Consider the following 22,418-nt stretch of genomic DNA (forward strand, 5'->3'; position numbering starts at 1 on the left):
ACAGACTTTATAGCAGTGGAACAATTTGCACCAGATGGTTGTTGCCAAGGTGCCTACAGATCCCTTATGGAGATGCCCATGGTTCTTTCCTTTGCTGAAATGACCCAGCCTTTTAAACGAGGCACAGACACGTCAATGGATGTCATGACTGATGGGATGAGATGAGATGGATTTTGGCGAATGACACGGGAATTCTCATGCTTCTTTAGGAAGAGTTAATGCCAGGATGAGAGGGTGGAAAACAGATGTTAAGTGATGTGAAAAAGCGACATTATAAATCTAATTTGGCATAATAATAAATGACTCTTCAGTTCCTTTTGGTTGGATCACCCTTCAAAAGTGACCTACTTTTAGTGACATTATGAACATTCTCTAATTTTCATTCCTATTCCAGATCTGAAGTACCAAACTGCTTGTGGACAACAGTGTATAACCCTATTAATTAGACCATTTTATATTTCCATTTTAAGTCTTTTCGGTACTGCTTTAGATAGCTCAGTTGTACCTCCAAAGGGTCTAAGGTAGCATTGATTCTGGGGCTATTTGGCTTCATAAGAATAACCCTTCCAAATTGACATATTTCAAGTGACTTTACCAAGATTCTCCACTTTTTTAACGATCACAGGACTAAGCTGCAATACAAAACCCAACCTATGACCAAGGGTGGAGCTGCTTATGAATAACAGAACTTCTAAATATGGACAACCGAAATAAACTAGGATACAAAACAAAAGCCCACACTGTCAATATGATCCCAGTGGGATTGGTGGTAAAAAAAAAACCCCTAAAACATTGCGGGGTTGATCATAGGGATGGAAAACTGCAGTTCCCAACCCCTAAGTGACTCTTTCAGTCTCTGATTAACTCACAATTCCTTATTCACCAGTTCTGAGGCAAGGAACTGCTAATTATACTCAATGGCACATATGGGAACCTTTTCTGGCACATCTCTACTATGCCATTTGGCCATGTTATAAGGGATTTAGGTTCCTCTTTAAAGATCGAACCCACCAATATTGGCAAGCTTGGCTAATGTATATTGGGGCCTCCCAACTCTTCCCTAACAGATGACGTTGGGGAAGAGAAGAATTTGGCAAGTATGCTTTTCAATGGCCATTCCTTTTGTTCTACTGAAGATAAGCCTTTGTCAGATGACACTGGCAACAGCTTTTTCATAAAAAAACATAGGAGTGCCCCAACTGGACTCAGGATAGATAGCTGTTGGATACGATTGACCAAACAATCCATCGGTCAAAGGTGATCTAGCATGTATGGGGGGCTTAGGAAAGCACTGTTTCATATTTGTGTAGACTTGCTTTTGATGAGGACTTATAGATAATGGGGGGCACATCTTCTTGAATTAATATTTAGAACTGCATTTTGCTAAAATAAAGCACATCTGTAGAACGTTGTAGTTTCTACCCATAAGATTGGGTTTGGTACAGATCAAAAAGTTGAACCTGGAAGAAACAACACCACATGACTATTGGAATAGGAATTTCTCAATAAGCGGCAAATCCAATTTGCCCCAATATTTTTTATATATCACAGCTGCCAAGAACCAGGCAGTACAGCAGAACACCTTCTGTATTATTCAAAACACTCTAAACATTTAGAGCAGATGATGATGATGATGTTAGTGTTGAATATCTAGATGAGATGACAGTTGGACAATATTTCAGCAGCATTATGATGTTAATGATTAAAATAAGCCATGATCGTGGTGCTAGGTCATATATCGTGCTGACCTTAGACAATGACAAAGCAGGTTGGCACTAGAATTGCACTTTGGGCAGGGTGGTTACCATAAGAAGAGTGACCGCCTGAGTAGCAGCTGAGGTAGTAGTGATCTCTTCTGTCGGACTTATGACAGTGCTGAGCAACTGTGTTGTGTGCTCTGCTACAGACTTTCTCTTCTTCTTTTTGCCCTTTCTATCCTTCTTTCTACCTTTTCCGCCCTTTTTCTTTCGAGGGGCAGATTCCGTAGCATTCTGTGGAGCCAAGACAGGCATCAGAAAAAAAATGTGTGTTGGGGGTAATTTGGGTAATTGAGAAGATTATGCTATAGGTCCTGGATACTCATAAAATGTATTGCTATATGAGATTTAGAGTATAGGTGATGTGTCCTCACCTCATCAACCAAGATAATTATGAAGGCTTATGTGAATACACAGAGGATAAATAAAAGTAGTGGTAGGAACACAGGGGCTCTGAAGCACCGTCGAGCAACCATAGCACCAAGGAAGCCTAAGGATGGTCAGGACGGTCCTAAGCAATGGCTACTACCAAGTCTTTCACAATGTTCAATAGGCAGTGGGTCCTCACCTCATCAACCAAGATAAATACATAGGCTTACATGAATGCACAAAGAGAATAAATAAAGGTAGTGGAAGGAACAGTAGGGATTTTACGCACTGATGAGTACCTCCAGTGAAGCTTAAGGATGGTCAAGATGGTCCCAGGCAAGGATTACTACAATGTCCTTTCGATTAGCACCAAAAGCTAATCAATAAAATTATAAAATAATAATAATAAAAAAATAAAAAAAATAAAAAATAATAAAATGAGTTATGGAGATACTATACAATCTAGCCATACATTGTGTACATTTCTGAGATCCCCAAAACATGGTGAACACCCGCCTGAGTCTCGACCCATTCTAGCACCCAGGGTTATGGAGTAAAAGAACATCTAGTTGAAGCCAGGTAGCAAAGACTTGTTTGGTCCCTATTCGTTCCAGCAGCATGACTGGATCCGATGGCTGCTGTTTTATCTCAATCCATGAATCCACACGAATATTTTGTTGGTTTAACTTTACATGCTATCTGGGCTGGTTCCTAGTCCCATTTAATCCCGTTAATGGATCGAGCTTATATCTAACGAGGAACTGGTGGAACTCCTACCGGGCTGGCAGCGCTCTGTTTCACTGGTGCTAGTGAAAGGGGCCTCTCAGCCTGTTAGGGTTGTGAGTGTTGCGCCAAGTCAGTGACTGCGTAGGCCACAACCTCTCACTCCCAATGCATCCCTGGACCCATGTGGACATAGGTTGTGTGTAAAATTGCACCAAGCTGACCTTATGTGTCCTCAGGGTGTGTGGAACGTCATATTGGTGCAAGTGAGGAGACGATACCACATGATCTCGCTGATGTAATGGTGACGTCAGGTGGGGTGGCGAGGTGCGGGTTCATCACATGTGGCAGCGGACGGATTCTGCGTGATCTCTCTGGTGTCATCATCTCTGGTGTCATCATTCACAGATATACATCTGTTACACAATCTACTCTTTGGCAACTGGACATGAGCCAACCTATTTACCTCCTCCTCTCTTGGGCTACTAAGTTTATTACAGGTTAACTGGGTGTTAAGGGTCACAGATATCTTTCAGTCTGCCCTTATTATATGGAGCAAGAGAAAGAGCGGCTTGGTGAAACGCATGGCTGCTGCGGCATCTGTAATCCAGGAATGGCTTTGCTTGGCACTGAATATTCCCAAGTGGATGTTTAATAATGTGTTAAGCTGAGAATGAGAAAATCAGAGAGCTCTTTGGGAGTGATGCCGAGCAGGTGCACAAAGAGATACAAGACAACTCTGAAGGACTTGGCTTCTCTCCATATGCTTGCCATGCGTGATAACTTGTAAATATTCTTTAAACCATATAGTCATGGCCGAAAGTGTTGGAACCCTCGAAGTTTTTCCAGAAAATGACGTTTTTCTTCCAGAAAATTATTGCAATAATATATGTTTTGTTATACACATGTTTAATTCTTTTGTGTTTATTGGAACAACACAAAAAAATGAAAAAAGGTAAATTGGGCATAATTTCACACAAAACCAGAAAAATTGTCCAGTCAAAATTGTTGGTTCCTTTCCAAAATTGTGGGTAAACAACTTTGTTTCAAGCATGTGATGCTTGCTCAAACTCACCTGTGGCAAGCAACAGGTGCGGGCAATCTGAAAATCACACCTGAAACCAGATAAAAAGGGGAGAAGTTGAATCAATCTTTGCATTGTGTGTTTGTGTGTGCCACACTAAGCATGGACAACAGAAAGAGAATAGAACTGTCTGAGGACTTGAGAACCAAAACTGTTGAAAAATATTAACAATCTCAAGGTTATAAGTCCATCTGCAGAGATCTTTATGTTCCTTTGTCCATAGTGCAAAAGAAGTTTACAACCCATGGCAGTATCACTAATCTCCCTGGAAGTGGACGCAGAGAAAAAGTCCGGAGGTGCAACACAGGATAGTCCGGATGGTGGATAAGCTGCCTCAATAACATTACAAAGAAGCTCAAGCTGTCCTACAGGCTCAGGGTGCATCAGTGTCAGCGTTGACATTTGAATGAAATGAAATACTATGGCAGGAGACACAGGAGGAGCCCAGTTTTGGCACATAGACATAAAAAAGCTAGGCTACAGTTTGCCAAAATGTACGCAGGTAATCCAAAATCAGTTTTGGAAAGCCTCTTGTGGACAGATGAGACCAAGATAGAGCATTTTGATAAAGCACATAATTCTACTGCTTACTGAAAACAGAATGAGGCCTATAAAGAAACACAGTACCTACAGTTAAATATGGTGGAGGTTCAAAGATGTTTTGGGGTTGTTTTGCTGCCTCAGGCAGCAAGACATCATGAAATCTGAAGATTACCAAAGGATTTTGGGTCACAATGTAGTGCCCAGTGTCAGAAAGCTGAGTTTGCGTCCAAGCCCTGAAGGACTATGACCCCAAACTTCCTTCAATAAGCACCCAAAAAAGGATGAAACAAAGTTCTAGAGAGTTTTGATGTGGCCAGTTATGCGTCCGGATGTTCCCCATTGAACTTCTGTGGAAACGTCTTAAAATTGCTGTTGGGAGATGGCGCCTCTCAATTATGAGAGACCTGTAGCAGTTTGCAAAAGAAGAGTGGTCAAGAATTCCAATTGAGAGGTGGAAGAAGCTTGTTGATGGTTATACGAACTGATTGATTGCAGTTATTTATTCCATAGGTGTTTCCGGACCATTTTTGAGGTTTTGTATGAAATTCTGTCCAATTTGCCTTTTTTCTCTGTTTTTTTTTGTGTTGTTCCAATGCACACAAAGGAAATAAACGTGTATAACTAAGCATGTTGTGAGGCAGTGACCAGTGTTAAATGCGAGGGTCGCTATGTGTCCCCCAGGATGTGCAAATAAGCATATGGAGGCCATGGGAGTGCATTGCAGTCACAGGCATAGCTGTGATTGCAATGCAAAATAAAAGTGAGTATTGGTCTTGGGCATGCTATGTGTCAAGGGCAGACATAAGAAAATCTGTTTTCCTCCCCGGCCCCGGGTTTTCCATGTGGCCGACGGCCACAGGTTCTTTTGTAAAAAAAAACCTGCAGCAGAGGGTTAGGTGTGTCAGTTTTGTTTTTGCAAGCAGGCAGAGCAGACGGCTCTGCACAGCACTACCTGTTTGAGGAAACACAGGGCCAAGCGGAGCCAAAAGGCCTGGCAACCTCAGTGTACACGGCGGTGCCGTAGCCCACATCAACCGGTCATGGACTGTCTTTGTTTTCCCAGCTGCAATCCAGAGGATCTGATTTACTTTCTGTTTGTGAGTACGCTGTACATTAATAAAAGAGACTATATTTGGAACTTTTGCTGGGTCACTGCCTCATCACTGCACAGCGAGGATACCGCTGCTATACAATGTATAATTGCAATAATTTGGGGGGAGAAATGTTTCTTTTTCTGGAACAACCTCAAGGGTGCCAACACTTTTGGCCATGACTTATATATTAGTGAACCCTATGCCACAATTACAATAGAGGGTGACCGAAACGTTTATAATGATTTGTCCTTATTGCAATAGAGGCCAGTTCTCCATGCTTTTATATGTTTGATTGATTTGGGTGGACTTATGATTATACTCGGCAGCTAATACAAAACAAGTAGTGCGCCGGCGCAAAAAAAGAGTCAGAGTCAAGCAGAGAGCAACTCCTATTACTCAAGAGGATTTAGGTCTCCCATAGATTCCAACAGACTATGTAGCTGAGCTGTAGTCACTGATGATAGCTCCAGTTTTCTGTTGGAGCCTGAATCATTTGTCATAATAAGACCCCAATCTACCCAGGAACATCTATCAGTGCCCCACCATAGTACAACCCTGAGCTGACCCCTGTTCTGTACATTTCTTACATCGCCAGACATTTTTGTTTTCTCTCTACCTCGACACCTCATGTTTTATATTCCCACGGCACCATGTTCGTATAAACGTAAAATTTTGGCCAAAAGTTTGACCACTTGGGTAAATATTTTACAGCGTAACTATGAAAAAGTGGAAGCTTCTGTATTTTTATTATCACAAGTCTCCAGCCAGATGTCATACTGTCTTCACCGGATATTTCTTGCCCTTCTTAAAAGGCTTATCCATGACCATTGTTTTTGGCACTATGGGTTTAAAAACTAAGAGTCTACCAGCCTGTTCTACCCGGCGCCGGCACGGAGCGGTTATTGACCGCTCCCACTGGCGATTTGTCTGCTCCACATCAACAAAGCAGCTCTTTCTCTTCCACTTTGCCCTTTTGACAGGGCATCACTGCTGATGTCATGCTGATTGACAGCTGGCTCCCCGCAGTTAGGCAGTGGGGAGCTGATTGTTAGTTAGAATAACGTTGGCAGTAGTGATGAGCGAACGTAATTGAATAAGGTGCTCGTGTGCTAATAGAGTGTCTTTGGCCTGCTCGAAAAATATGTTCGAGTCCCCGCAGCTGTTTGACAGCCGCAACACATGCAGGGATTACATAACAAACAGGTAATTCATACATGTGTTGCGGCTGTCAAACAGTGCAAGACATGCAGCCACAGGAACATATTATTTGGGCAGACACTCGGTTGGTACACGCGCATGCTCGGATAACACCTTATCTGAGCATGTTCGCTCATCACCAGTTGGCAGTCATACCCTAGGAGAGCAGAAAAGAAGCCGCTGCTCTATCAACGTGACATCAGAGGAAGTGTGTGTGTCTGTGACCACTCTGTGGACAAATGGGGGGCCCTCTCAGCATCGGGGACACTGGCACGCTATAGGTCCCGTGATTCAGAGAAGTCCAATCCTAGCACTGGCAGCGAGCCCTCTTCAAATACTCACCTCTCATCATTCCCTGAAGCTCCAGAGTCTTCAGCGTCACCATCTTCTGACTCTGTGACGTCTCAAGGCAGAGAGCAAAGATCCTCAACTGTGAAGCAGCGGGCGTCTGACACCAGACAAGAAGGGAACAACATTCCTCTCCCAAAACTCCAACAATTGTCTCCTCCCTTCCCAGACGTTTGCAATAAGAAGAGGAGATGCTACACAATGGTGGACACGGCCCAAGCACAACGTTTTTGAGATGTTTTCCTGCCAATAATTTCTAAGTAGAGCTAATTTTTTTCAAATAAAATGGAAAAATATCTCACGTCCACCTTCTGATCTACCTCCTGTGTTCTGTGTAAATAAAATATGGCGATAAGGGATTTCCAAATCATTCTCGTTTTCTTTGCATTTTACACAGCCAACTGTTTTGGAATAGGAGTATTTTAATAAAGTGAAAGTCAGGTTAAAATAATCCCTGAGAAGAGGCCTGTTTGGAAAGTTAGAGGTAATAAATGGGAGTTTTCCACCTGGGACCCTCTTGTATTAGGAAGGATGGAGAGCTGCTAAAGAAGTCTGCTCCTTCAGTCGTTCTCACAGGAGGATTGATCACCTGGTTCCTTCACTAGCCAAATGTGGGGTCTGCCAGTCATAGCCAGGGAAGTGGTGGTCTGATGGTGTCACTGGAGACTCGATGGCATCACTTGTTGACAAGCAATCACCTGAATATTTAGACAATGGTTAGAAAAATATTTAAAATTGAGAGTCCTCAGTGGTTGGTACCTAATTGAGAAGATGGTAACAAACTGCAAGCTTTCGAGACTACTTTTCTGTAGACAATGGTTATGGAGTGGTTGGGTCTCACTGCTATAGACAGTCCCTTTTTGATTAAAAAAAAAGCCCCAGGACAGGTGAAACCCCCAATGTTCAACTTGGAATCTGGCAAGAGCTGTTCAATATTCCTACAGTGCCTCCACAGGAAAGATGAAGTATTACATCTTTCTTATCAAAGCACTTTCCAAATAATGCACACATATAGCCGGCCCACCAGAGTGGGTGCTCCCAACGATAAGCTGCACTTTGTAGTGGAATTTTCCAATCAATTGTCCTGAATTGACAACACAGATTAAGTAGAGCATCACACAGTGCTTCTGGGAATCATTCTTCTGCCGTGACATCCTGAATGAAGCGCTAGAGATGCAAAGACTAAATGAAGGTGCCCTGCTTCAAATTGGTTCTCTGGGTTCAAAGTAAAGTTCCACACTGCAGGTTACCAAATCCTGACAGTGTGGAATGTTCACATTATTAAGATTCCGCTCGAGCTGTTGTGACGTGACGGCCGCTATGTGATTATGTCATTGGCATACTGGTGGTCTTGGGCCAACTAGAAACGTTTCCTGCTTCTCTGTGTTCTATTAAGAGAAGATAGTCGGCACGTGACCGCAACGATGGAAATTACATGTGAGCAGTTATCAGAGCGGCATCCTGACAGTGAGCACAATGCGCATTATCAGGATGGAGCAATGCATAGTCTGATGGAGGCAATGCAGAATTATAGGTTGAGCATGGAGAAACCCTTTAACTAAATTTCCCTACTATGATATTTCACAATAGGTTTCCTAAACTGCAGAGACCCTTTAATACCTGATTTTTCCATCTGCATTAACTCTCACGATCACTGCGTAAATGCTGCAAGATTTATTCCATTCTATGACCCTTTATAAAGCCTATCATCCCGCTCTGGTGATATTTAAGGCCCATATTCCATTATTTACACACTACATCTGCGGGGCTCTGACATCGCTCCATTACTACTGAGCTGTGAACTGAGGGGTCTGTTCCCAGGGGTCTTGATGACACATCTCCCAGGCCTGGTTTTCCTTGCTGCCTCCCAGTTGCACATGCCAGTGCCGTGACTCACGCTCCTGTGAATGAGACCCAGCCCTGCGAACCAGCTGTTACCATTCCAGCTGGGGCGGCCCGGACATCCCATCTGCTGAATGAAAACCCCTGGCTTCTCTGGGGCTGCCCCTGCCAAAATCTTTTCCATTTCATGCTGCCTTAACTGGTGGGAACCAAAGGGTCTGCTCACAGTTTCAACCAGTCGTGTGTAAGCCGCTGACCTGAGGATCAATTTTTTGTTAGGCCAAACATAATCAAATCTCAAAGAATACGATGTCCTGAGGTGGTTTCCAAGTTCTGCTGTTTATTTACAAGGCAAATAAATAAAAAATAGTATTTTACAAGCAAACCACCCAGAATGCAGCAGTCGGTCATGTGTGCAGGTAGCTATGGTCCAAGAGTCCTGTCCTGACCACATGGTGGCACCATGGACCTCACCTATCTGCAGGGGCATGGCGATACCGGGGGGCAGGAAAAAACGTGACCCCCGGGCCCTGGTGTCTGAGCAGACCAGAGACCCTCACACAACAAGAAGACACCAGTGTTATACAGGGTCCAAGGCAGGCGGGTGGTGGGAAAACTGCAAGGAACCCAGGGACAGCCGCTCAGCCCTCCGAATACAGCACATTTGTTACATCGATAGACACCTTTACCATGTAGATCTATCTATCATTTCTTTTTCTTTCTTTCTTTCTCTTTCTTTCTTTCTTTCTTTCTTTCTTTCTTTCTCTCTTTCTTTCTTTCCATCCATCTATCTATAAGCCCTATCTATTATCTATTATCTATCTATCTATCTATTATCTATTATCTATCTATCTATCTATCTATCTATCTATCTATCATCTATTATCTATCATCTATCTATTATCTATCTATCTATTTATTATCTATCTATTATTTATCATCTATCTATCATCTATCTATCTATCTATCTATCTATTATCTATCTATCATCTATCTATTTATCATCTATCTATCTTCTATTATCTATCTATTATCTATCTATTATCTATCTATTGTCTATTGTCTATCTATTATCATCTATCTATTATCTATCTATCTATCTATCTATCTATCTGTCTATCTATCTATCTTCTATTATCTATCTATTATCATCTATCTATTATCTATCTATCTATCATCTATCTATTTATCATCTATTATCAATCTATTATCTATCTATTAACTATCTATCTATCTATCTATCTATCTATCTATCTATCTATCTATCTATCTATCATCTATCTACAATCTATCTATTATCTATCTATCTATCTATCTTCTATTATCTATCAATCATCTATCATCTATCTATTTATCATCTATCTATCTATCTATCTATCATCTATCTATTATCTATCTATTATCATCTATCTATCTATCTATCTATCTATCTATCTATCTATCTATCTATCATCTATCTATTGTCTATCTATCTATTATCTATCTATCTATTATCTATCTATCATCTATCTATTATCTATCTATCTATCTATCTATCTATCATCTACTATCTATCTATTATCTATCTGGTTATCATCTATCTACAGTTAGGTCCATATATATTTGGACAGAGACAACATTTTTCTCATTTTGGTTATAGACATTACCACAATGAATTTTAAACAAAACAATTCAGATGCAGTTGAAGTTCAGACTTTCAGCTTTCATTTGAGGGTATCCACATTAAAATTGGATGAAGGGTTTAGGAGTTTCAGCTCCTTAACATGTGCCACCCTGTTTTTAAAGGGACCAAAAGTAATTGGACAATTGACTTCAAGGCTATCTCATGGACAGGTGTGGGCAGTCCCTTCGTTATGTCATTCTCAATTAAGCAGATAAAGGGCCTGGAGTTGATTTGAGGTGTGGTGCTTGCATTTGGAAGGTTTTGCTGTGAAGTAAACATGTGGTAAAAGGAGCTCTACATGCAGGTGAAACAAGCCATCCTTAAGCTGTGAAAACAGAAAAAAACAATCCGAGAAATTGCTCCAATATTAGGAGTGGCAAAATCTACAGTTTGGTGCATCCTGAGAAAGAAAGAAAGCACTGGTGAACTCATCAATGCAAAAAGACCTGGGCGCCCACGGAAGACAACAGTGGTGGATGATCGCAGAATAATCTCCATGGTGAAGAGAAATCCCTTCACAACAGCCAACCAAGTGACCAACACTCTCCAGGAGGTCGGCGCATCAATATCCAAACCTACCATAAAGAGAAGACTGCATGAAAGTAACTACAGAGGGTTCACTGCACGGTGCAGCCACTCATAAGCATCAAGAAGAAAAAGGCTAGACTGGACTCTGCTAAAAAACATCTAAAAAAGCCAGCACAGTTCTGGAAGAACATTCTTTGGACAGATGAAACAAAGATCAACCTCTACCAGAATGATGGCAAGAGAAAAGTATGGTGAAGGCGTGGTACAGCTCATGATCCAAAGCATACCACCTCATCTGTAAAACACGGCGGAGGCAGTGTGATGGCTTGTGCATGCATGGCTGCCAGTGGCACTGGGTCACTAGTGGTTATGGATGATGTGACACAGGACAGAAGCAGCCAAATGAATTCTGAGGTATTCAGAGCCATACTGTGTGCTCAGATCCAGCCAAATGCAGCCAAACTGATTGGTCGTCGTTTCATACTACAGATAGACAATGACCCAAAACATGAAGCCAAAGCAACCCAGGAGTCTATTAAAGCAAAGAAGTGGAATATTCTTGAATGGCCAAGTCAGTCACCTGATCTCAACCCAATTGAGCAGCATTTCACTTGTTAAGACTAAACTTCAGACAGAAAGGCCCACAAACAAACAGCAACTGAAAACCACCGCAGTGAAGGCCTGGCAGAGCATCAAAAAAGGAGGAAACACAGTGTCTGGTGATGTCCATGAGTTCAAGACTTCAGGCAGTCATTCCCAATGAAGTGTTTTCAGCCAAGTATTAAAAATGAACATTTTATTTAAAATTATTGAATCTGTCCAATTACTTTTGGTCCCTTTAAAAACAGGGTGGCACATGTTAAGGAGCTGAAACTCCTAAACCCTTCATCCAATTTTAATGTGGATACCCTCAAACGAAAGCTGAAAGTCTGAACTTCAACTGCATCTGAATTGTTTTGTTTAAAATTCATTGTGGTAATGTCTATAATCAAAATGAGAAAAATGTTGTCTCTGTCCAAATATATATGGACCTAACTGTATCTATCATCTATCTATTATCTATCTATTTATCTATGTCATCTATCTATTATCTACCTATCTATCTATTATCTATCTATATAACTATCTCCTATCTATTATCTATCTATCTATTATCTATATATCATCTATCTATTTATTTAGTGTTTTCCTTCTATCGATCTTTTTAAAATCTATCAAGCAAAAAATAAAATAAAAATTGAGCACTTTAACACATTCAAGAAAAAAAATTACTCTTATTTGTCCATTAGTGTCAGTGTTTACATTCAGGGTGAATAAAAAGAGTCAAGTCTTTCACTTGAAAGTGAGGTTGGAGTGCGCATTAATTTCCAGAAATTATGTTTTTGGACATTGGGGAAACTGTCCTGGAGATGGCGCCCACATCTTTATAACACCAGTGCTGCTATAATTTTGTTTTCTAAGTCTTATACTCTTATACAATATGTATTATCTACTAGAGATAAGTTAATTAATTTGCAAGACCGTAGTCCAGCAGCCAAGTCAGCAGTCCGTGGTCACCGGATGGGAGCCCTGTGAACTTTGTCCTACCTGCCGGCATCTCTGGCTCCTCTTTTGATCAGCCGGTCTGATGTGACATCATGTGTCTGTCTTGCAACAGTGATGACATCACACCGCACCAACAAATCAGAGAAGGCGTTCAGGTTGCCGCTAGGCAGGTGGAAGTTCACAGGATTCCCGATCGGTGGCCACAGACTACTGATGTGACTGGACTTGGGTCATGAGAATCAAATCTATCACATCTATCTATCTATTATCTATTATCTATCTATCTATCTATCTATCTATCTATCTATCTATCTATTATCTATCATCTATCTATTATCTATCTATCTTCTATCTATCTATCTATCTATCTATCTATCTTCTATTTATTATCTATCTATTATCTATGTATCTATTATTTATTTATCTATCTATCTATCTATTATCTATCTATCTATCATCTAATATCTATCTATCATCTATTATATACCTATTATCTATCTATCATCTATCTATTATCTATCATCTATCTATCTATCTATCTATCTATCTATCTATCTATCTATCTATCTATCTATCTATCTATCATCTATCTATTATCTATCATCTATCTATCTATCTATCTATCTATCTATCTATCTATCTATCTATCTATCTATCATCTATCTATTATCTATCTATCTATCTATCTATCTATCTATCTATCTATCTATCTATCTATCCATCCTTATGCAGTGTTACATAATTGCACACCATGTTGGTCTCCTTACCTGGTCGGGGAACTCTGGGTCCTGGGCTTGTACAGCATAGACGAGAGCACCATCACAGTTCCGCATGTAGGTGTTGCAATAGTCATAGGCGGCTCTGGGGTCGTCCACTATCAGCAGCTGTTGGATGTCACCCTGAAACGACAAATGCACATGATATGAGAACCAATTCTGCCAGACAGAGGAAAGCTTACCTTAAAATTAAGGACAATTGATGGTTAAAACTACTTGGCTTCATGCTGATCTTACCCAATTATGTACAGATGTAGCAGAACTGTAGATGTCATTTATTATTACTCAATGTGATAACCCAATAAGCCGTTCTCCACATGTTCAGTTAGTACAATTAGTCATATCGTCTATGTATCATTTCCATATGTGAGGAGGAAATATTAGACAACAGGGAATATCACAGAATATGGAATATTACAGATATTAGAGAACATGTGATATTAGAGAACATAGGATATTAGAGGGCATGGAGTATTAGATAACATGGGATAATAGAGAACATGGGATATTAGAGAACATGGGATATTAGAGAACATGGGATATTAGAGGACATGGAATATTACATAACATGGGTTATTAGAAAACATGGGATATTAGAGGACATATAATATTAGAGAACATGGGATAATAGAGAACATGGGATATTAGAGGACATATAATATTAGAGAACATGGGATAATAGAGAACATGGGGATATTAGAGAACATGCGATATTAGAGGACATGGAATATTAGAGGACATAGGATATTAAACAACATGGGATAATCGAGAACATTAAATATTCCAAAAAATGTTATATTAGAGAACATGAAATATCAGAGAATATGGGATATTAGAGGACAATGGGTATTAGACAACATTATATATATATTAGAGAACATAGGATATTAAAGAAAATGGAATATTAGGGAACATGAAATAGCAGATAAGATGTAATATTAGAGGACATGAAATATTAGTGAATCTCATCATTGGTCTAAATTAAACTAGTTCTTACAGCCCTATATCTACATAGCAATATAATGGTGCCAGAACCATCGTACATAAGCTTCCTAACCTATACCTTATGGTGGCAGTTATCCTGGTATTATACCATATGTCAAGTATGTTTAGTCGACATTTAAATTAAAGAGGACTAGAGATGGACAAACCCGAACAGTAAAGTTCGGAGTCTGTACCGAACACCTACTGATAGGGCAAGGACACCGAACACGGACTTCACCAGTAAGTCCGTGTTACTGTTCTAGTTTGGCCCCCCGAATACCGGGTGTTTGTTGCGCTGTCATGTGCATGACAGCGTGGCACACAATGCCTCTGATCGGCAGTAAAATTATCACCGCCGATCAGACAACCATGGTTCCCAAGCTGTCAATTTTAAAAAAATGGCGTGGGTCTCACATTTTTGACAACCAAAAAGCAGACATCTGTGGGCTGGTATTCTGAGGCTGGTAAGAGGCCATGGATATTGCACCCCCCAGCCTAAAAATAACAGCCCACAGCCACCCAGAAAAAGCTAATCTATTAGATGCACCAATTCTGTCACTTTGCCCGACTCTTCCCACTTGCCCTGTAGCGGTGGCAAGTGGGGTTCATACTTATGGGGTTGATGTCACCTTTGTATTGTCAGGTGACATCAATCCCACGGATTAGTAATGGAGAAGCGTCTATAAGACACCTATCCATTATTAATCCTATAGCTATAAGGTAAATAAATACACAGCCAGAATAAAGTCTTCTATTAGAAATAAAGCAAAACATAGTTTTACTTTTTTATTTAAAAATACAGGTGCATCTCGCAAAATTAGAATATCATAAAAAAGTTAATTTATTTCAGTTCTTCAATACAAAAAGTGAAACTCCTATATTATATAGAGTCATTACAAACAGAGTGATCTATTTCAAGTGTTTATTTCTGTTAATGTTGATGATTATGGCTTACAGCCAATGAAAACCCAATTGTCATTATCTCAGTAAATTAGAATACTTTATAACACCAGCTCGAAAAAATAATTTTAAAATCCGAAATCTTGGCGTACTGAAATGTATATTCAGTAAATGCACTCAGTACTTGGTCAGGGCTCCTTTGGCATCAATTACTGCAACAATGTGGTGTGGCATGGAGGCGATCAGGCTGTGGCTCTGCTGATGTGTTATGGAAGCCCAGTCGGCTCATGTCAAGAGTTAACCTTTCTCAGCCTCTGTCTGGGTTCAGGTTGGCTATTTATCACCGCTGCTTCCTGCAGGCAATGTCAGATATAGTTTTTGCCTAGTGCTGCTGTAGCTGACTCTGATTGCTCTGATTTGTCCCTGCTGCGTTTGCTGTCTTAACCCGTGTCTCTGTTTTCCCCTATTCCCGTCTTGACTCTGTGTTTTCCTTTAGTGTGCTGACTCCCTGGTTTTGACTTGGCTTGTATCCTGACCTGATTCTGTCTTTTGGTTTATCCGCTCCTGACCGCTACTGACACCCTGGCTTGTCTCTGACCATGAGTTTGCTTATTCCTCTGGTACTGCACTACAGTTTAGGATTTGACCCGGCTTGTTAGACTAATCTGCTGCCACCTGTGGTGGACTCACTGCTGCACTTCAGGTCAGCTCTGTTTAGGTGCACTCCTGCTTCCACTCTACTGCCATCTAGTGGAGCCTGCAACTACCTGCATTGCAGCAGCGTGACAGCAGCCTTTAGCTCGTCTGCATTGTGGGGTCTGGTGTCTCTCATCTTCTTCTTTACAATACCCCATAGATTCTCAATGGGGTTAAGGTCAGGCGAGTTTGCTGGCCTTATCGAGGTGGCATCATTGAGGTTACCACTGGTCACTGAGGCTGCGTTCCCAGCCGGGCTGAACTGCGGTGACCTCAATGAGAACTCCGCTAGCACCGTGTGAAAGTCTCACGGTGCAGAGGCGAGTTCACCACAGTGAAATTCTCCTGGTAAACTGTGGTGGATTCGCCTCTGCACCTTGAAACTTTTTCTCAGGGTGCTAATGGGGATCTCACCGAGGTCACCTCAGTTCAGCCCAGCTGCGAACGCAGCCTCACTGACCGACTGTAAACTCAATAACGTTACTGCTTGTCATTGAGCTCATTCATCAGTGGTTCTCAGCCTGGACGACCGCATGTTGGCACTGTCCAGGTTGAAAACTGATTATCCCCCAGACATGGATTACAGCGTGGGACAAAAAGTTGGACAGGTGAGGGATATTGTTTTTTATTTTTGTTTTATTACAAGAGACGAGAGCTTCATTGGAATTAGGTGTTAGGTTAGTATAACTGTGTTTGTTATAAATACAGTGTGTTTTATTTTATTTAAAATAAAATACTTAATTCTGTCTGTGTCTTTATTTACCATATATCTATAGGATTAGTAATGGATAGGTGTCTTATAGACGCCTCTCCATTACTAAGCCGTGGGCTTCATGTCACCGGGCAATACAAAGGTGACATCAACCCCACAAATATGAACCCCACTTGCCAACGCTACAGGGCAAGTGGGGAGAGCTGGGCAAAATAATAGATGCGTCTCTTCTGGGCATCTGAAGACTGCTATTTATAGTCTGGGGTGGGAGAATATCCATGGCCCTTACCAACCTGAGAATACCAGTCCCAGCTGTCAGCTTTAGCAAAGCTGGTTGTCAAAAATAGGTGGGACCTCACGTCGTTTTTTTTAAATTATTTATTTAAATAATAAAAACATCGGAGTGGGGACCCCTCTGTTCTTGATAAACAGCCTTACTGAAGCTGACAGCTGAGGGTTGCAGCCCCCAGATGTGAGTTTTGCCTGGCTGGTTATCAAAAATACAGGGGAACCATGTGTTTTTTTTAGAAAAATAATTTATTTACAGCACGGGCGCCGGCTGTTGAATACTCCCATCCACCGCTCCTGCTCTCGCTGTTATTAGTGGCAGCAGGTGTCAGATGATGGGAGCAGTAGTCCCATCAGCTGACGCCAGTGACCGGAGGTAAACTTTATACCTCCAATCACAGCTCCACACTCACAGTGCACATGACAGTGTGGCAAACACTGGGTATTCGGGCCCCTCCAGTCAAGTGATTGGGGCCTGGGTTCGGGTACTGTTCTGGTACCCGAACCCAAACTTTTTGTAACTGTTTGGCAGAACCAGGTGTCTGCCTATCTCTAAAGAGGACTTTTCACTTGCTAAAAAGAAAAGATATTAATACCTTGTAAACATTCATGAGTTCCTACGATTTTGCTGCCCTTTTCAATCTTGCTCTGCGTTGATTGCTCTTTTGCAAAGATATTCATATTTGTTGCTTTTGGAGCACAGTTTGTGAAATCTCTAATTGTAGTGCAACTGGGCTTTTCTTCAGAGATTTCTCTGGGCGGGTGCACTTTCACTACTCCTTCCAAGACACTGACAATCATAGATCAGCAACTGATCTACTAGTTCGAAACACTGCAGAGCTGTGATTGACAGTGCCTGGAAGGGGTAAAATCACGTACCCTCAGAGTAGACTCTAAGGAAATGCCCAAGCAGAGATTTCACATACTAAAAGCAACAAATATGAATAACTCCCTAATGGAGCAACACAGCACAAATGGAAATGAGCAGCAGAATCAGGGGAGCTCAGGGATTTTATAAAGTCTTTAACTTCATTTGTTTTTCGCAAGTGACAGTTTTTTTTATAAAGGGGTTGACCACATTTTTTAACCTTTTTTTTACTTAAATGCATGTAATTGGAGCTACAAATCATTTTTTAATTTGGATTTCAATAAAACTTTGGCAGCATTTGGCCTTTCAAGGATATTTGTTTTCCTGCACATTCAACTTTGATGAAATCATAAATGAGCTGAGGGAACCTCACATCTTTACAGTGCTTTTAAAATTTTATGGAGGGGAAGGAGCTACAGACAGACGCAGACGTTCTCCTGCAAATTCTGCTGAGAAGACAGTCACAGTTCTCCATAGAACTTTATGAGCACCAACTGTCATCTCAGTAATGGGAAAGTCTGTTTTCATTGAAGACATATTTTATCCATTAATTTAGAGAATGAAAGATCAGTCCATGAGGAGAACGAAGCAGGTTTATCTGGTAAGATATATTACAATGTTTTTCATTGATTTATGAATAAAAAAAATAAATAAAAAAGAGCAATGACTTTTTTAAGTCTAATCTACTCCACACTCCAGGCTGCTGATTTTGCAGACAAACCTCATGTCACGACACTTCCCCGACCTTCCGTGTTCTTCTCCATGCCCTGATCCTCCTGATGTGCTGTTCCCATGTAAAGCAGCTGCAGCTGACAAACAGCATTGATTCGCCGTGGGCATTAAATGAAAAAAAAACAGGGGTCTGGAAAATCGGAAATGAATCCGGAGCTGGACCTCAGCCATAGGAACAAGTGAGGCTTAGTCATTAACCCCAATCCTCACCAGAGACCTCTGTACTTCAGAAGTTGACGTCCTTTACCATCTAAGGTGGAGGATCATGTAACCAGGGGTGTTGTGACCACAGTTAACGCCTAACATTTGACCCTTCCCATTCATGTCATCATCACAGGCATTCAAGAGGCTGAGATATGAGGAGCTGTTTTGTGAGATTCTCACACTATAGACTCATAGTTATTTAGGTGGACCAGAGGCTCTATGGAGGTGATAGACATTTTTTCTGACCACCATTGACCCTGTATATCATCATTAGCCCACAGTCTAAAAATATACAGTTGTGCTCAAAAGTTTACATACCCCAGCAAGAATTTTTGCTTTCTTGGCCTTTTTTCAGAGAATATGAATGATAACACCAAAACTTTTTCTCCACTCATGGTTAGAGTTTGGGTGAAGCCATTTATTGTCAAACTATTGTGTTTTTTCTTTTTAAATCATAATGACAACCCAAAACATCCAAATGACCCTGATCAAAAGTTCACATACCCTGGTGATTTTGGCCTGATAACATGCACAGACATTGACACAGATGGGTATGAATGGCTACTAAAGGTAACATCCTCACCTGTGACCTGTTTGCTTGTAATCAGTGTGTGCATAAAAGCTGAGTGAGTCTCTGGGATCCAGACAGACTCTTGCATCTTTCATCCAGCCACTGATGTTTCAAGATTGTGAGTCATGGGGAAAGCAAAAGAATTGTCAATGGATCCACGGAAAAAGGTAGTTGAACTGTATAAAATAGTAAATGGATACAAAAAGATATCCAAGGAATTGATAATGCCTGTCAGCAGCGTTCAAACTGTGATTAACAAATGGAAAATCAGGGGCTCTGTAAAAATAAAACCACAGTCAGGTAGACCAACAAAAATTTTGTCTACAACTGCCAGGAAAATTGTTGGGGATGCAGAGAAAAACCCACAAATAACATCAAGTGAAATACAGGACTCTCTGAAAACTAGCGGTGTGGCTGTTTCAAGATGCACAATAAGGAGGCACTTGAAGAAAAATGAGCTGCAAGGTCGGGTCGCCAGAAGAAAGCCATTACTGCGCAAATGCCACAAAGTATCTCACCTACAATACGCAAAACAGCACAGAAACAAGTATTTTAGGGATGTGTGAGCTACAAAGGCACAGGAAACTCGGCCAAAGCTGAAGGAAAGATGAATGCAACATGTTATCAGCAAATACTAAAGGCATATTAGCACTAAGCCTGAAAGCTGCCCATGGGACGTACTTGGATGTTCCAACATGACAACGATCCAAAACACAAGGCCAAGTTGACCTGTCATTGGCTACAGAAGAACCAAGTGAAGGTCCTGACCTCAATATCATTGAGCCACTCTGGGGAGATCTCAAGGGAGCAGTTCATGCTAGACAGCCCAGGAATTTACAGGATCTGGAGGATTTTTGCCAAGAAGAGTGGGCAGCTTTACCATCTGAGAAAATAAAGAACCTCAACCACACCTACCACAAAAGACTTCAAGGTGTCATTGATGTTAGAGGGGGCAATACACGGTATTAAGAAATGGGGTACGTGAACTTTTGATCAGGGTCATTTGGATGTTTTGGATTGTCATTATGATTTAAACAGAGAAAACACAGCAGTTTGACAATAAATGGCTTCACCCAACCACTAACCATGAGTGGAGAAAAAGTTTTGGTGTTATCATTCATATTCTCTGAAAAAAGTCCAATAGGGGTTGTCTTTGAATGGACCTTTGTGGTCCATTATTGTATCAGAGCCTGAGTCCAGTCCAGCTTCAGTTGAAACTCTTGTGGGCCAGTCCATTTCTGACCTTCAGGACTTTTTTTCTTTCCAGGCCCAGAAATCCGCACTGTCTCAGAGTTACAGGTACATTTTTGATAGTCATTATAGGTCTTTTTAGACCAGCTTCATAGAAGTGAATGGAAAGCTAATGTTTGGAACAATAGTATGGCAACATTAACATTGACTTCTAGGGAAGAAGAAAACAGTTTCTTTCGAATAAGGCCTAAAAGTAAATTTTCACACAATAGAAACCTATACTGGCATTATATAACACTTATATGGGGAATCTGAAAACAAATCTTCAATTTCTCCGCTGTGCCACCATTGGAGAAGTTAAGTATTGCATATTTCCTATTAAAATCAATGATGTGTCCATAAAATATATGGACATGTGTCCTCAAGAGCTAGAGATGCTCTTTGAAACCACGTTCTACTCTAGTGACTAAGAAGTTTTCTTCTATTTTACGTAAAAAAATGTTTTATAAACCAGATAAAAAGGTTCTCCCTGGTACTACAACACTGATAACTAACTCATTACAGATTTTGCATTTGGGCCAAGATGCTTTAAATTATGTGTCTCCATAGGATATCTAAATGCGATAAGCTGCAGGACCAGGCACAGTCACTAAACCTATCTGAGAAAAGAATCAGATAGCACAAGTATTATAAATGGCCCACGGTATGTGGGGCTCCGTTACAGATTTTGCATTTGGGCCCACATGCTTTTAATTATGTCTCTCCATAGGAGCAGGGCTGTCGAGTCGGTGAGCCAAACCTCTGACTCCAACTCCTCAATTTCCATGACACCGACTCCGACTCCACCAAAATGGGCTCCGAATCCATAGCCCTGACAGGACTGTGGAGTCAATAAGCCAAACCTCCGACTCCTCAATTTCCATGACACCAACTCCACCAAAGTGGGCTACGACTCCGACTCCAGGACTCCGATACCGACTTTACAGCCCTGAATAGGACATCTAAATTCTTAGGTCCAATCATTACAGATCAGGTCTTGAAGGACCATGAAAACCTGAAATAACTATCTGAGGTACGAACACTGCTGAGACGTAGAACTTTCATTGTGCTGATTGTTAGGTTACCGGAGGTCAAAATCTTCTACCAGTTCAGTCATTGTAGTAATACAGTAAAATTAATACGGTCATCCTTCAGCTGCTTCTCCATCTGTTCTGGACGACGACTGATTGTGTATTTTTTTTATTTAGTTTTGTTGGCCTATGGGATTTATGTTTTGCAGCCAGTTAGGTCTAAAATGACCTATTTGGCTGGTAAAACCTCAATTTGATAATTTTTCAACAAAATAAAAAATACATCTTGTCTGAAAGGGAAACGAACTGTTAGACCCTGCTGTGGACCAAATGTGGTGCCAGAGGTGACATCACAAATGAGACCTATCAGCCAGAAACCCAACTGGACTGTAAGATACTCGAGACATCTTCTGCTTGATGTGTATTGTTATATCATATGAAAATACCACTGTACGACTAATATTAGGGTGTATGGAAAATCCAGAGTAAGATTCTTCTCTTAGGGGTGTAGAAGCCTTCAGACCTCTCACCCCACTCTCCACCCTATGTGTTGGCTGCGGTTTGACGAGGCGTGCAGAGGCTATGGTGCCAGAGAAGTAATTTAGTTTCTCTCTGGTGATTTAAAGTATTTCGGAAAAAAGGGGCAGGGTGGGAGAGAAGAGAGCAGTCTGCGATGGTCAGCGACTAATAGTGGATTAAACATTTCGGAAATATATGTAGTAGAGCAACCAGA

The 22,418-nt window shown here is 41.1% G+C and overlaps 1 protein-coding gene across 2 annotated transcripts in view; it reads right to left on the reverse strand.

Moving 5' to 3' along the window:
- COL5A3 (collagen type V alpha 3 chain) overlaps nt 1-22,418 on the reverse strand; it is a 269,595-nt gene that overhangs the window by 113,467 nt on the left and 133,710 nt on the right. Inside the window, exons 5-6 of one of the 2 annotated variants that reach the window (XM_077262068.1) lie at nt 13,461-13,592; nt 1,806-1,991 (exon numbers count right to left, since the gene is read on the reverse strand). In XM_077262068.1, the coding sequence (XP_077118183.1) occupies nt 1,806-1,991; nt 13,461-13,592 (318 nt within the window). The remainder of the gene's footprint in view (nt 1-1,805; nt 1,992-13,460; nt 13,593-22,418) is intronic. The other variant, XM_077262069.1, reaches the window with a different exon arrangement.

The sequence above is a fragment of the Ranitomeya variabilis genome, chromosome 5 (assembly GCF_051348905.1).
Source record: "Ranitomeya variabilis isolate aRanVar5 chromosome 5, aRanVar5.hap1, whole genome shotgun sequence".
Lineage (NCBI taxonomy): Eukaryota > Metazoa > Chordata > Amphibia > Anura > Dendrobatidae > Ranitomeya > Ranitomeya variabilis.